The sequence below is a fragment of the Mustela erminea genome, chromosome 9 (assembly GCF_009829155.1).
Source record: "Mustela erminea isolate mMusErm1 chromosome 9, mMusErm1.Pri, whole genome shotgun sequence".
Classification (NCBI taxonomy): Eukaryota; Metazoa; Chordata; class Mammalia; order Carnivora; family Mustelidae; genus Mustela; species Mustela erminea.
Genome location: NC_045622.1, coordinates 112635206 through 112649434, shown reverse-complemented (window position 1 = coordinate 112649434; position 14229 = coordinate 112635206). Strand labels below are relative to the sequence as shown.

The 14229-nt window shown below is 66.4% G+C and overlaps 2 protein-coding genes across 7 annotated transcripts in view; one reads left to right on the top strand and one right to left on the bottom strand.

Moving 5' to 3' along the window:
• Nucleotides 1-10037, top strand: part of LSP1 (lymphocyte specific protein 1) — a 35863-nt gene extending 25826 nt beyond the window's left edge. For 2 of the 6 annotated variants that reach the window (XM_032358171.1, XM_032358172.1), the window contains exons 3-11: nt 738-896; nt 2665-2860; nt 3190-3282; nt 3549-3592; nt 3744-3825; nt 4688-4840; nt 5149-5226; nt 5374-5476; nt 9527-10037. In XM_032358171.1, the coding sequence (XP_032214062.1) occupies nt 738-896; nt 2665-2860; nt 3190-3282; nt 3549-3592; nt 3744-3825; nt 4688-4840; nt 5149-5226; nt 5374-5463 (895 nt within the window). In that variant the 3' untranslated portion in view covers nt 5464-5476; nt 9527-10037. Of the gene's footprint in view, nt 1-737; nt 897-2664; nt 2861-3189; nt 3283-3548; nt 3593-3743; nt 3826-4687; nt 4841-5148; nt 5227-5373; nt 5477-5648; nt 5728-9526 lie in introns of all 6 variants that reach the window. The other 4 variants (XR_004289167.1, XM_032358175.1, XM_032358173.1 and 1 more) reach the window with 4 other exon arrangements.
• On the bottom strand, nt 6703-12227 carry LOC116598829 (proline-rich protein 33-like). The gene is made up of 2 exons (XM_032358169.1): nt 12157-12227; nt 6703-8217 (listed from the first exon to the last, which is right to left on the bottom strand). The coding sequence occupies exon 2, from the start codon at nt 8206-8208 to the stop codon at nt 6859-6861; it is 1350 nt and encodes a 449-aa protein (XP_032214060.1). The 5' UTR covers nt 8209-8217; nt 12157-12227; the 3' UTR covers nt 6703-6858.
• Nucleotides 12228-14229: the final 2002 nt, after the last annotated feature.

The following is a 14229-nucleotide window of genomic DNA, read 5'->3' as shown; positions in this document are numbered from 1 at the left end:
GACCAATGGGGAAGGCATAGCTCAGTTCTCAGAAGGCCCTAAACTAATGGTGGAGGCACACCCCAGCTCTCAGAGGACATTAGACCGATGGGGAAGGCACAGCCCAGCTCCCAGGGGACGCTTGACTGATGAAGGAGTCACAGCTCAGTCTTCAGAGGCCCTAGACAGATGGGGAGATATGCCCCAGCCCTGGGGGAACACTGAACTGACGGAGGAAGCATTGCCTAGCTCTCGGGGGACCCTAGACTAATGGGGGAGGCACAGCCCAGGTCTTAACAGGCCCTAGACTAAGGGGAGAAACATAGCTCACCTCTCAGGGGACCCCAGACTGATAGGAGAGGCACAGCCCAGGTCTCAGAAGGCCCCAGACTGATGGAGGAAGCACAGCCCAGCTCTCAGGGAACCCTGGACTGATGGGGAGGCCCGGCCCAGCTCTTGGGGAACCTAAGACTCATGAAAGAGACAGAGCCTGTTCTTGGGGGGCCCCGGTTTAATAGGGTGAGGCACAACCTTGGCCTCAGGCAGCTCCAAACTCTGAGGGAGACACAGTCCTGCCCTCAGGGACTCTCTGACCATGAGGAGGCTCAGCCCAGCCGTGGGGTGCTGCCTCGGCGGACAGGGCCCCCCATCCCTGGAGCCGGGCTCTGAGGAACGGAGGAGGAATGTGGGTCGCATGTCTATGGCCCTGGCGGCCCGGCTCTGAGCGGGCTGGGGGGTACCCTGTGCCACTCTTTCAGCCTCAGCCTGAAGCCCGCAGAGGCTCCGGAACCGGATGAGGATGAGGGTTTCAGCGACTGGTCCCAGAAGCCTGAGCAGCAGCAGCAGCAGCAGCACCGGGGGGCTGGGGAGGCCCCTTGGGGCGAGAGTCCAGAGGGCCAGCAAGAGGAGGAGGACAGGCAAGTGGCGGCCGACGTGTGCAGGCGGGGCTGCCGGACAGGGGCTCTCTCCCGGCCCCCGACCCGCGCCTGAGAACCCGCCACCGGCCCCGCAAAGCGGCCGGAGGGGCAGCAGGAGGAAGACAGCTAGACGGCGGGCGGCGGGCCGGGGGCTGCGGGGAGGGCTGGGGGCGGCGGGCGGCGGGCCGGGGGCTGCGGGGAGGGCTGCGAGGGAATCTCATTCCTGGGCTCCCCAGGGCCCCTGGGCCCCGTCCAGACCAGCTGCAGCCCCGGCCGGGGTGTCGCCACATCAGCACACATCTGCGGCCGCTGACGTAATGGAGGCCCTGCGCCCCTGCCGCCCGCCCGCCCCTTCCTCCCTCGGGGCTGGCTGATCTCCATTCCCACGGAGGGGAGCAGGTATTTCCAGATGTGCGGGCCTGTGAGCCGGCCTGGAGGGACAAGCTTTCCAGATGTGCAGACGTGTTTGCTGGTCTGCACGGGGCCGGCGGGGCCGGGGGCCGAGGCGCCCCCGGGGGCCCAGGAATGGGATGGGGGGCTGCTCCCGGAGCCTCACCCCCACCTCCGCTCAGGGGTCTGAGGACGCCTCACACCGAGCCGTGGATAGGGTGCCAGCTCTGCTCAGGGACTTCAGGCTTGGGGGGCAGGCGCCCCGCACCTTGAGTGTCTCCAGACCCACGCCACTCCCTCTCCGGGTCACCTCGCGGCCCTTCACGGCCCCTCGGGAGGCTCGAGCTCCACCTAACACCCCTCCGGTGGCCCCACCACCCCCCACCCCTTCTTCACCCTATAAGCCAGCTCCCACACCCCAGGAGCCAGCGGCTTTGCTGGGGCCCTGGTCCTGGCCGGCCCCCTGCCTGCCAGCGCCCCCCCTGGGCCTCAGTTTCCCCCATCTGCCTTTGGGAGTCAGTGCCCACTCTGCATTTCTAGGATGGGTCTGGGGTCAGCAGGGCTGGCCTGTGCACGAGTCTGGGGTCTCAGCCCCGCGGGCTCCCTTCTCTCTCCCGACAGCCACAGGCCGCGGCTGTTCCCAACAGCAGGGGGCACTTTGGCTCTTCGGTCGGACCCTCGTGCTCCCAAGCAGGCCTCCTCCCGCCCCACACCGGCCTCGTCCCCGGACCCGCAGCCGCTGAATGGGCCCTCTGTGTGCTGGCCACTGGCTGGGACCCACCCACCTTGGGCGGTGGGTCTGGGCGGCACCGGCACCAAGGGGCGTGAAATCATGGAAACTTCGAGAATTTCCCATCTTACCCAGGTTCAGTCCTGCTCAAATGCAGAGCCACGCTGGCGGCCAGCAGGCATGGCCAGGGCAGGCCGCCCCTCTCCTCGGGGCCACGAGCCTTGCTGTGGCCTCTACACACGCCTTGTCCTCCAGCTGAGCAGCCCCCAAACCACCCACAGACCCTGCCCCCCTCCTTGGCCTACTTGCCCCACTCTCAGAGCAGGGCAGGAACAAGTGGGGGCCGAGGCCGGCCGGCCGGACACAGACAAGCACGACCTGGACTGGGTCCTACCTGGAAAGCCTGGAGACTGGGTCTGGCCTCAGAGTGTGGGTGGTGGGCGGCCCCCGGTCAGAGCCAGCAGGGATGGGGGCTGGCTCGGAGGTCCTCGGACCCCTTTCCCCAGGGAGGCTGGGGTCAGGACGCCTTGGCCCTCAACCGGTCCGACTACTCTCGTCTTTCAGATGAGAAACTGAGGTTTGGAAACAGGAAGGGCCTTGAGGCAAGCAACTGAATGACCTTCCGTGGGCCTTCCTCTTCCTCCCCAGGCCCCACCAGCACACCTGCGGGAGCCAGGATGCAGACGAGCAGAGCCCGGCCAGCGTCTGCCTGGAGGAGCTGCGTCTGAGCCCCAGCTCCGAGCTCCAGGCAGGGCCGGGAGCAGAGGAGACCCAGTCCAGGAGCCCGGAGGGGACTGTCCAGGGCAGCCTGGGGCCAGGAGACGCTGGAGAGACAGAAGAGCAGGTGGTGGTTCCACCAGGGGTGGGCGCTGTCCGAGCCCCGGGCAGGGTCTCTGCTGACTGCGTGTTCTGCTAGCCTTGCTGGTCTGGCTTCGAGCGGGACCCGCCCCCACTCCCCAGACTCTAGCACCCACATTCTAGGAGGGTGGAGGGCCTCGCTGACCCTGGGATCAAGTGAGAACTGCGGAGAGTTTGAGAACCAGAGCATGTCAGGGCTGGAAAGGGCCTGAGGCCCAGGGAGGGGAAAGTGTTTGCTCCAACAAGTCCTGGATGGGGCAGGAGGGGTGCAAAGGGGGTGCACTCATCGTGTAACCTCAGATGCTCTCTTTCTAGCACCACAAAAGCCAGCAGCCCAGGACACCCAGCCCCCTGGCCTTGGAGGACGCTACCGAACAGAGCTCACCTCCCCTGAGCCCCAGCACCAAAGTAGGTCAAGGCCCAGAGCCTGCTGCCTTCTCTTTCCCAGAATCACGACCGAATGGCAGCCCCAGAGAGGCAGCCACACGTCACCTCCAGGAATAGGGAGCCCGTCCTGCCCTTTCTGCGCTATTCCCCCAAGCCCAGCACTCAGCCCAGCCCTGAGAAATGAATCGGGGGAAGGCTGGGCTGGTGGACAGGAGCCACGGGGGCAGCGGGGGAGGGGGGCGGGGGGCCTCTGGCCGGAGGCTCACGTCTCTGCTCGCTCTCTCCAGCTCATCGACAGAACCGAGTCCCTGAACCGCTCCATCAAGAAGAGGTGTGTCTGCTGTTTTCCAGACTAGGACTCAGGGCTCCCCAGGAGAGGGTTGAAGAGAGGGGTCTGGGGGCCAGAGATCCAGGGGCCTGAGGGGTGGGCTGCACCCGCCAAGGGAGCGAGCATGGGGCGTGACCCTCCTCCCGCCCTCCAGTAACAGCGTGAAGAAGTCCCAGCCAGCCCTGCCCATCTCCAAGATCGACGAGCGGCTGGAGCAGTACACTCAGGCCGTCGAGGTACGCTGAGGCCTCGCCTTTTCTGCTGGGTCCTTCTTCCGTCCACACGCCCCGGTGCCATCCAACCGAGACCCTCTGTCCAGGACGTCTCCGTCCAGCCGGGACCCCTCCACCCAGTCACGACCCCTTCGTCCAAACAATGCGCCTCCATTCAACCAACACCGACCAGCCAGCGCCCGTCGGCCGGCCAGGGCTCCTCCGCCCAACCCGCGCCCTCCCACGCGAACGCCCCCTCCCCCGCCCGTCCAGCCAGCCTGCGGCCCTCCAGCCAGCCAACGCCCACTCATCCAACCTATATTCTTTTTAAAAAAAAGATTTTACTGATTTCCTTGGGGGAAAGAGAGTGAACGAGGGAGCGGATGAGCGGAGGCCGGGCCGAGGGAGACGCAGAGGCCGACCCCGCTGCGCAGGGAGCCCGACTCGGGGGCTCACCCAGGACTCGGACACCCTGACCTGGGCTGCAGGCACACCTCACCGCCTGAGCCCCCAGGCGCCCCAGCCTATACTCTCGTGTCCAGCCGTGCCCCCTCCCTCAGCCGCCGTCACCCGGTCCCCACGTCCCTCCGCGGCAACACATCTCTCTCCGACCCACACCCTCCACCCGACCTGGCTCCTCCAGCCGGCGTGGCGGCTCCCTCTCTGTCCCGACCCCCCGCGTCCCCTGTGCTCTTCGGGTTGAGAGGCTGTTTCCCAAGGACACCGAGCGGAGGACCGTGCCCGTTTTGTCCCAGCACTCTGCTCCAGCCCTTCGCTGGGAAGGCACCCCCGCAGAGACACAAAGTCGTGGAGGGAATCGTCTGTCTGTCGGACGGTCTCACACGGGCCTCGCTGACGCGGCTCCTGCGGCCGCTCACTCACGCGGGCTCCTTCTGCTCCGCAGACCGCCGGCCGGGCCTCCAGGCTAGTGCGCCAGCCCTCCATCGAGCTGCCCAGCATGGCCGTGGCCAGCACCAAGAGCCGGTGGGAGACGGGAGAGGTGCAGGCCCAGTCCACGGCCAAGGCCCCCTCCTGCAAGGTAGGGCTCATCCCGGGGCGAGGCTTACCCCTCGGCAAGGCGAGTGTGAGACCATCCAGGCTGAAGTGTGGGGAGCACTGGGACGTTTGTGGGGTGGCCGTCACCGGGCTGGCCCCAGAGTGGAAGGTCATGCGGGACAACGGGTTGGCCCAGGGCAGGTGGACGGGGCCGTCTTCCCTTTCCTGCCTCCTCCCCCGGGCTCTCACATAGGGAGGCAGTGGGCAGGCCTAGGCCCCAGTCTGGTAAGGAGAGAGAGTTCTCTGTGGTGTAGGGTCTGCACCTGTGTCATGTCCTTCCTGTGCCCCCAGGATATTGTAGCTGGAGACATGAGCAAGAAAAGCCTCTGGGAGCAGAAAGGAGGCTCCAAGGCGCCATCAACAATGAAGGTAGTGTGCAAACGTGCCTGACAGAGGGACCGCAGGTCCGGCAGTCGAGAGCAAAGAGGGGCCGTCCTCGGCGCACCCGGAGGGCTCCCCAGAGGCAACATCATGGCCCTTCTGCGGCTCTCACCTTTGCTCCTCCTTCCCCAGCAGAGCACCCCATCTGGAAAGAGGTACAAGTTCGTGGCCACTGGACACGGGAAGTATGAGAAGGTGCTCGTGGACGAGGGCTCGGGGCCCTAGGCGGCCCTTCCTGGTAAGTCCAGGGCAGTGGCCCTAGCACGAAGCGTCGTGTGTGGGAACGTGGTGGCGTGGACAGGGCCCGCGTGTTACAAGCTGCCAGGGCAGCCTCAGAGCTCCCCGGAACCCGGGCGTGGCTCCGTCTCCCCACCGTGCAGACTCCCCGAACCAAGCCGCATCTTACGCAGATGCTGCTCTCCCGCGAACGGCTTCACCTTTTTCCAGCTCCGCGCCGCAGGGGAGCTCGGACCTCCTTCCGGGAGGCCGGTGAGCTCATCCTGGCCACTGCACGGGAATGTCCTGGGAGTTGGGTCTGGGTCTTCAAGGGGCAAGAACCTTGGCCTCACTCCCCTGATGGGGGTCCACTCGAGTCTCCACCCCCCCATCCCCTGGTGAAGCAACTCGGCCCAGTGCCACAGTGAGACACACTTTATTAGTGGCCCGGGTCTCGGGGTCCACGGACAGCTCCCATCACACCTCGGGTGACACAGCGGGCCGCCTACTGGCTGCGGGTTCCCTTTCTGTGTCCTGCTCCCAGTCACCTCCATGGCCCTCTCTCATCACTGCTGGCCCCATCGGGGCCCTGACCCTCGCCCTGGCTGCACACCGGGGCCCGAAAGCTGCCGGAGGCCTGGGGTCTCCTTCACGGCGCCACCCACCCCGCTGGGGTGTTCTCCTGCCCCAGCCCTGAGGACACCCTCCTCCCCTGGCCAGCGAAGCTGGCTCCTGACTGACGGTGAGACCATCCCCCACCTCCCAGCAGCGAGCCCGCTCATGCTTTGGCCCCTCGGTGAGAGAATCCAAGGGGGCACCAGAAGGGACAAGGCCTGGGGTCCGGCTCCCTGAAATGCGGAGCCTCTGCCTCAGCTCCTGGTGCCCACCGACGGCTGACTCCCCCGACCGGTCCCACTCTGCACAGCAAATGTCAATCTGTCCCCAGACTTCGGCGGCGGGTGGGGGGCGGGGGGTGCCGCAGAGCTAGCCCCAGAACCTCCCCGCCCTGACGAGCCTCAGAGATCATGTCAGGCTCAGAGACCCTCCCCGCCTGCCTGCAGCCCCTTGGAGCCCTGACGCACTCCTGCCCCTGTTTGCCCCAGGGCCCAAGCCTAGGGCCGGCCACGCGGGTCGACCCCCCACGCCCGCACCGCATGGTACGCTTTCCTTCTCACACGAGCCTTTCCCCGCCAGCCCCCACACTCTGCCCCCACACGGAGCCCCCCACCCCGACCCCAACATCTTCGCTGCCCTCCTTCAGGCCACCCGCCCGCCCTGCCCCCTCCTGGCTACCAGCGTCCGTCTGGCCCCAGTGTCCTCTTCAGGGGCCGGGGCCTCCCCCTGGACCCCCTGTCCCTCTTCAGTCCGCACCATGGTCCTGGGCCCTGGGGCCACCCGGGCCAATCACTGGAGCCTCCAGCCGGCCGCCGTCCGGTTGAAGTTCTTGGGCTTGGGGCTCAGGTCCAGGACGGGGCGGACGGTGGGAGGGGGCCGGGTGGCCGCCTCCTGCAGCTTCCGGGCGTTGAACCGTGGCCTGCACAGGAAGGGCAGGCGGCCCAGGCCAGCCAGGGCACCAGCCCTGTCCTCGGGCCCAGCCGGGCCGCTTTGGGTCTTGGCCACCGACATACGATACAGCACCGCGTCCCACATCCTGGAGGCCCGGGAGGCCGGGGGCCAGGACGCTGGGCCCACGGGGGCTGTCACTGCCTGTTCCCCGCACTCCGGGCTCTGCTCCGGCCCCAGCAATAGGGGTGCCTCCGCCTCCTCCACCAGCTGCTTCTTGAGGCGCATCCAGCCGCTGAGCTGGGGCTTGGGAGCCACCCTGGGGACAGGGCACGGGTGCGGGCCTGACAGTGGGACAGGGGGTGAGGCCCCACGGGGTCCGGAGCCCAGCTCGGCCTCAGCGGCAGGCCCCGATGCAGGGAGACCCTCCAAGGGTTCCACAGCAGGGCCCTCGGGGGCAGGATCATGGGGCGAGGGTCCCCAGGAGCAGGAGGTAGGGGCAACAGGCAGCACAACCTGAGTGCTGGCCTCTCTGGGCCCCGAGACCTCAGAGTCCGGGGGCGGCCTGGGTGCGGGGGGCTCCTCAGGCCAGGGACTGGCTGCCTCAGTGGGCAGCGGGCGGATGTGGGCCACAGGAACCAGGGGCTGGGCCCCGGGAGGGCACGGGGCTGTGTCTCGGTCCTGCCCCCCATGCCTCCCATCGGGGGCCGTCTGCTGGGGCTCAGGGGTTCTGGCCTGTGGGGATGGCACTAGCCGGATGTGCAAGTGGCTGACGTGGGTGACCCCTGCCGTGGGGGCCGAGACCTGTGTGAGGCCGCTGGGGGGCCGGGAGGGGGCTGGAGCCGGGGCCGCAAGCTGGGGCCCTGTGGCCTTGAAGTGAGCGGTCAGGCTCCTACGCTGCGCCAAGCTGAAGGGGAGCGGGGATTTCTGCAGAGGTGGCGCCACGTGGTGGATGACGGAGCTGCGGGCAGAGCATGGCCGGGCAGCCACGGGGCGCGAGGCCTCTGTGGGAGGTGGGGCCTCCGTGGGGCACGGGGCTGTGGGCTCCTGGTCGTGGCTGGCCTCGCTCACGGGGGACAGGGAGGTGCGGAAAGCGCCCAGTGGCACGGGAGGCCCGGCCCCCGTCATCTTCTTCCGGGCAGCTTTCCTCAGAAGCTTCTGCAGACGCACGTTGTCCTTCCCCGGCTTGGGCAGCAGGGGTGGTGGGGGTCCAGAGGGCCCCTGGGGGCACAGGCCAGCCACGATGAGCATTGTCACACCCTGGGGAGGAGAGAGGCAGCCGTCAGGCTCGCCCTCCTCACGGCCAGCACCCCTCCCGCAAGGGGCACGTGGCTCCCCCATTATGTGGGAGGCCCTGAGGTCCAGGGGTCCCCGCCTGACCGTCGGGGGCTCTGCTTTCCGACCACTTGGCGCCCACTGGGGGCGTCCCTAGCAAATCCGTCGGCGTCAGCGACTCTGTGGGGCGGCTGCCCCTCATGCTGACTTAGAAGGCCGTCCACAGAGGCCTGGGGCCCTCGGCGGGTGACAGGCGAGGATGCCCCCCGGTGCACAGGCTGGGCCATGGGGCCCGCAGGCGTGCTCCAGAGGGAGGCACGTGTTGGGCCGGCGGCCGGCCAGGGCAGGAAGAGCGCCTGCCCGCAGACGCGTGAGGGGCGCCGCGCCGTCGCCGGTCAGACCACAGGCTCGTCCACTGCGAGCCAGCGGTGAGGGCGGCGGCCAGAGGCTGCATCATCAGAGGTAGATTGGCCAGGAGGTGGGAGCAATTTTCGCTGAGCTACGCTAAATGGGATATTCCCGCAGACATCCTGGCTGGGGTGGTCCTGGCCAAGCCGCCCGCCCTGGTTTCTGGGCGCCACGTGCTTGCGAGGACGTTGACAGATGGCGTCTGGGCCAAGCCGGAGGCCGCCGGTTCGTGGGGGGAAGGAGCCTGGAGCGGCCGCCCTGTGGGGCTCTGTCAGGCGAGCGCGGATCTGCCTGGGGCTCACTCTTCGCTGCGCCTGCTTCTGGGGGCCCAGGACCCCAGGAACCGCGGGAGTGCCAAGGTCCACTCTGGGGCTGCGTGGCCGGCGGGCGGGCAGGCGATAGGCAGAACCCCCTCCACCCTGAGTCCCACAGAGGCTCAGGGTCCCGGGGCCCAGCGTCGGGGAGGCAAGCTTCCCAGGTGGGAGCAGACACAGCGTTTCGGCAGCCGGAAGAGGGAGGCTGCTGCCGGCGGAGGGGGGAGCGTAGGCGGGCCCAGGTGGCCGGCGGGGCCAGGCCGGCGGGGCCAGGCTGGCGGCACGGAGGGCTGGGCAGGTCGCCCCTCCCTAGACCGCAGCCTCGTGCGCCCGCACGCCCCTGTGCTGCAGCTCTCCTGAGACCACTGGTACCTCTTAGCAGCAACCTCCATGCTCGGTGGGGGGGGTCCAGCCCGAAGCCCACCCCGGCCCTGCCGTGGGAGCTGCTGCCATGGCCCGTTTGGCCTGCCCGCACCCTCCATCACCCACTCCAATCCCCACCTCTCCGCTCCTCGACCCCCTGACCTCTCCCCCCTCCCGCTCTCTGACGCCCACTGTGCCTCTCGTGGCAGGGGCAGGAAAGGGACTGTCACTGGTGATTGACCCAAGGAGCCACCCGTCACAGAGGCCAAGGGTTCCCAAGGAAGGCCCAGGATGGGCCAAGAGAGAGCACCTGCCTGGGGATCTCCAGGTCAAGAGACAGCACCTCCTGCACCACACGCTCGGGCCCAGCCAGCCCCCAGCCCCTGCTTGCAGCCTCCTCCTGCCAGTGCAATAAAGCCCTCGTGTGTGCCAGATGCTCATTCTGTGTTCACTAATTGGGGGAGGGACACGGGAGCGGTGTCAGCCCAGTCGGGGAGCCCTCCCCACCCACCCTAGACAGTGGTAGCACCCAGGCCTCCGGCCTCCAGGTTCCGACACCTTGTCCTGTCCCTGCCTTCTGCAGTGTTTGACTCTGGGATCCGAGGTGTATGGTGGCTTAAGTGCGGGGCTCATGACGGTTGAGATCCGGTCCTCCTCTCCCAGAGCACCTGTGATGCTTCCCGCCTTGACTGGCCTGATTAAACTTTACTGTGCTTGAAACAGTGTGCGTTTCTGGTCTTTGTCCCTTGACCATGCCCCGCTCCCAAAAGAACACCCCCCCCTTGGGGTTATTCCCTATCCTGGCCCTGGGGTGCTGCTCAGTGAAGATTTCGTGGATGGACAGACGTAGGTGGTGGACAATGGGAGGGTGGAGATGGGTGGGTGGACGGATGGATGGATGGATGGATGGACGGACAGATGTATGATGGGTGAAGCGGTGGAAGAATGGATGAGAGTTGGAAGGGTGGGTAGATGGACCAGTGGAAAGATGGCTGGATGGAAGGATGATGGGTAGATGGTTGGATGATGGTTGGATGGTGGTTGGATGATGGTTGGATGGTGGTTGGATGATGGTTGGATGGTGGTTGGATGGTGGTTGGATGGTGGTTGGATGGTGGTTGGATGATGGTTGGATGGTGGTTGGATGGTGGTTGGGTGGTGGTTGGGTGGTGGTTGGGTGGTGGTTGGATGATGGTTGGATTATAGTTGGATGGTGGTTGGATGGTGGTTGGATGGTGGTTGGATGGTGGTTGGATGGTGGTTGGATGGTGGTTGGATGGTGGTTGGATGATGGATGATGGACAACGGATGATGGGCGGATGGGTGGGTAAGTGAGTGGGTGGGTAGGCGGGTGAAGGGCTGAGGGGAGGAGGGTAGATGGACTGATGTGTAAATAGAAAGACAAAATGAATAAATAGCGGGTGGACAGCGGCTGGGGGGCGGGGTGAGTGTGCTGGTCGTGAGTGTGCCAGACACTGGCTGGACGGACAGCGGAAGGGAGGGAGGCAGCCAGTGAAGGTGAGGACGGGTGTGTGGGAACAAATGGTCGGGTGGTCGCGAGTGGACCAGAGTGTGAAGGGGGAGACAGGCTGGAGGCCGCGCCCCCCAGCCCTGAGCCCTGACGCCCTCACCATCTGGGGAACCCATTCGAAGGGCAGGATGGCTACACCTGTGGCATTCTAGGCCTGGCTCTGCTCGAATGTCCATTTGTTGAGGTCTTCGGGTCGCAATCCGCCTGCCTCCCTGAGGACGGGGTAAATAGGTCCAAGTCCGGACGGTTCGGACTCCACGGTCCACAGCCGTCGCGTCCCACCACAGCCCACCTCAGAGACTGCTCTGGGCGGGGGGGACTTTCCCCAGGGGACACACCACTCTCCCTTCTCACCCAGCTGGATGGGACAAAGGCAGCAGCAGAGTTCTCCATGAAAGGTCCAGGGCTGGACACAGAGCAGGGACCGGAGTGGATGACACCACGGGACGGGAGGCAGGTGGGCAGATGGTGCCAGCCACGCAGCCCTGACCCATGCGGGCCCCACTCAACCTGCCCAGCGCCCTGGGGATGAGGACCCAGGGCTTGATGCCTCTGAGTACTGCTGACCCCGCCGCGTCTGCGATGGAGCCGCCACCTCCCAGAGACTTTGGGACAGGGCCGACCCACAAAAGGGTCCTCAGGATGGGAATGGTCTCTGCCCAAGGGGTCCCTGGCCTGGGGTGTCCTGCCTGCCTGAGAGCCCCATCCGCCCCACCACTCCTCTGCCCCCGACATAGGAGCCAACCTGTCCTCTACAGGTCCTGAAGGAGCACCAGGGTGTGTGGGGTGGCAAGTGCCCAGGGCTGGGGAAGTGTCCCCGAAGTGCTGTGTCAGCAGCTTCTATCTGGGGCCTGGCAGAGCCCAAGTTGGTGGTGCTGGCACCAGCGAGGGCGCCCAGAACCCATTCAAGTTCCCTTGGGCCCCGCCACCCCCATCCATGCAAACTGGGACCAGAACCCAGACTGTGGGGGGCCCTGATCTCCCCCCCGCCGACCCAGGGTCACCTCTGAAGACAGCCGGAGCCAAGATATTTGGGGCACCGCCTCTCCTCACAGCCTCCTCCCTGCTCTGCGGCCTCAACAGCTTTGCTGGCTTCAGAAGCCCGCACACCACCATCCCTGGGCCAAGATGTCCCTGAGGTCCCCCTAGCCAACACCTTTCTGGGTCCTCCGCCCCAACCAGGGCTGGGCCACCCCTACCCCTTGCTTCCACCCCCCGCCTCCAGACCCCCTCCGGCCCCAGAGCCGGGCCCGACCCTCTCCGCCCACCCAGACTGGGCCAGGCCCGGTGGACCGGGGTGTGGATTACCTGTCGAAGGCTCTCAGAGGCCTGCGGCCTGTCCAGCAGTGCCGGCTCAATAGTGTCCTGCTGCACCACGGGCCTGGTGCCCCGAGGAGGAGGTCACGGATGCCCAAAATAAAACCTGTGCGATTCCTCTGACCTCAGCGCCCGCTCCCTGGCTCGCCCATTCACGGGAGAGCACCTGCCAGGGGCCAAGGCCACTAAGCGGGCAGCCACCCTCCTCTGCTGGCCGAGCAGGGCCACTGCAGGGTCGGGGCAGGGCCACCGCAGGTGCAGCTCCTAAGAACCACGGGCCCCAGCAACAGGGCAGCCAGCAGTTCCCAGGAGCCGGGCACCCGTGGGCTGAGCGGCGCTGGGTGCACGCAGGGCCCCCCCGGGCCAGACTCCAGCAGGGCCTACAGACAAGGCCAAATGCTCCAGGATGTGCTGTCCTCACATGTGTGCCCACATCTGTCTGTGTGTGGAGGTTCGGGGGCTGTGCTCAGGTCTCCGAGCAGAGCGACAAGAGCCAGTGAAAGCCCCACCATGGGGAGGAGGCTGTCACGGCGAACCCGCAGGAGCTACCGCGGGGGCTTCCCTGGAAGGGACTCTGCGGGTGGCCCCACTGGGCAGAGTTGGCCAAGGGTCAAGGGCGTGTGACCCTCCAAGACCTTGTGGTCCAAGGACAGGACAGGTGGAGGAACAGCACTCAGAGAAGGAGAGCAGGGCCGTCCCCAGCAGCTCGGGCCTTGGGGGCAGGCGGGAGAGGGTCCCAGCGCCCCCTCGCTGTATGGCTGTAGGTATGCCTGTCCTGTCTTGGGTCCCTGTGGCCTTATCCCCAGTTTGGGGGGACCGTATGGGGTGCTAGTGGGACCCTTCCAGAAGGCTCCAAGGACCACGGGCCGTGCGGAGCTGGGGCTGGGGCGTGAGTCTCCTGCCCACCAGGCTGTCGTCCCTGATTCGAAGCCTCCAGAGGGCAGGGGCCTCGGTTGTGTCTCCCCAGGGTTCACCCTGTCCCACGTGCTGGGTCACCAGCTGTTGCCCTGGACCAAGCTGTGCCGTGGACCCCACTGTCCGTGCTCGGCAGACCCTTGCCCGGAGCCCTCATGTCTAGAAGGAGGTGCCCGACGGCTGTGGCCCTTCTCTCGGTTTCCCTAGCAGAGGGACAAGCAAGGGGACCATCAAGGCCGGGCAAGACGTCTGCCAGCCGGACGGTGCCACCTAGAGTCCCGAGGACGGAAGGTGCCACGTGGAGTCCCACGGACAGAAAAGCCAGCCCCGGGGCGCCTGGGTGGCTCAGTTGGTTAAGCTACTGCCTTGAGCTCAGGTCATGATCCTGGAGTCCCGGGATCGAGTCCCGCATCGGGCTCCCAGCTCCACGGGGAGTCTGCTTCTCCCTCTGACCTTCTCCTCGCTCATGCTCTCTCTCACTGTCTCTCTCTCAAATAAATAAATAAAATCTTTAAAAAAAAAAAAAAAGAAAGAAAAGCCAGCCCCCCCACCCAGCACAGGGCGGAACGTGCGGTGAGCAGCTCGTGGAGCTTGGCTGTGGGGCCAGAGGCCCTCACGGTCTAGACCCCCAGACGGGGAGCTCCCAGGCTGAGGGCAGAGGTATGGCCCTGGCCTTGGGGGAGGACCAGCCCCTGGGGTGACGAGGACCCTCAGTGCTCGAGCTCCTGCCTGGACCGTAACTTCTCGAGCCCGTCTGTCCCGCACACCCCAGGTCTGGGCACTAAGCGGGGCTCAGACCTGACAGACGCCTGGCTGAGGACTCGCAGAGCCCTCCACTCCACAGGAGACCCGGGCCCTCGGGCCACGTGCTCTGACGGAGGAGCAGGTGGGCTGCGGCGAGGGACACATGCCCCAGACGCCGTAGAGGGCGGGCGGCTGGGCTGGGGGCGTCAGAGCCCCAGGCTAGGGCTGGTTGAGAGCCTTGGGCCACCCAGTCCGTCCTGTCAGCCCTCCTCAGCCCGTCAGGAATGTGCCCGCTGTCAGGGGGTTGGGGGGGTAAAAATAGAAGCTGACACTTCCTTCTCCTTCTCCACATGCGTCTGCCCATCCGTGCCTCCTTGGGCCTCCTCCTCTGCTGTTCCTATACTT

Coding starts and splice junctions, on each gene's coding strand:
- LOC116598829 (XM_032358169.1), bottom strand. CDS start 8,208: ATGCTCATCGTGGCTGGCCTGTGCCCCCAGGGGCCCTCTGGACCCCCA.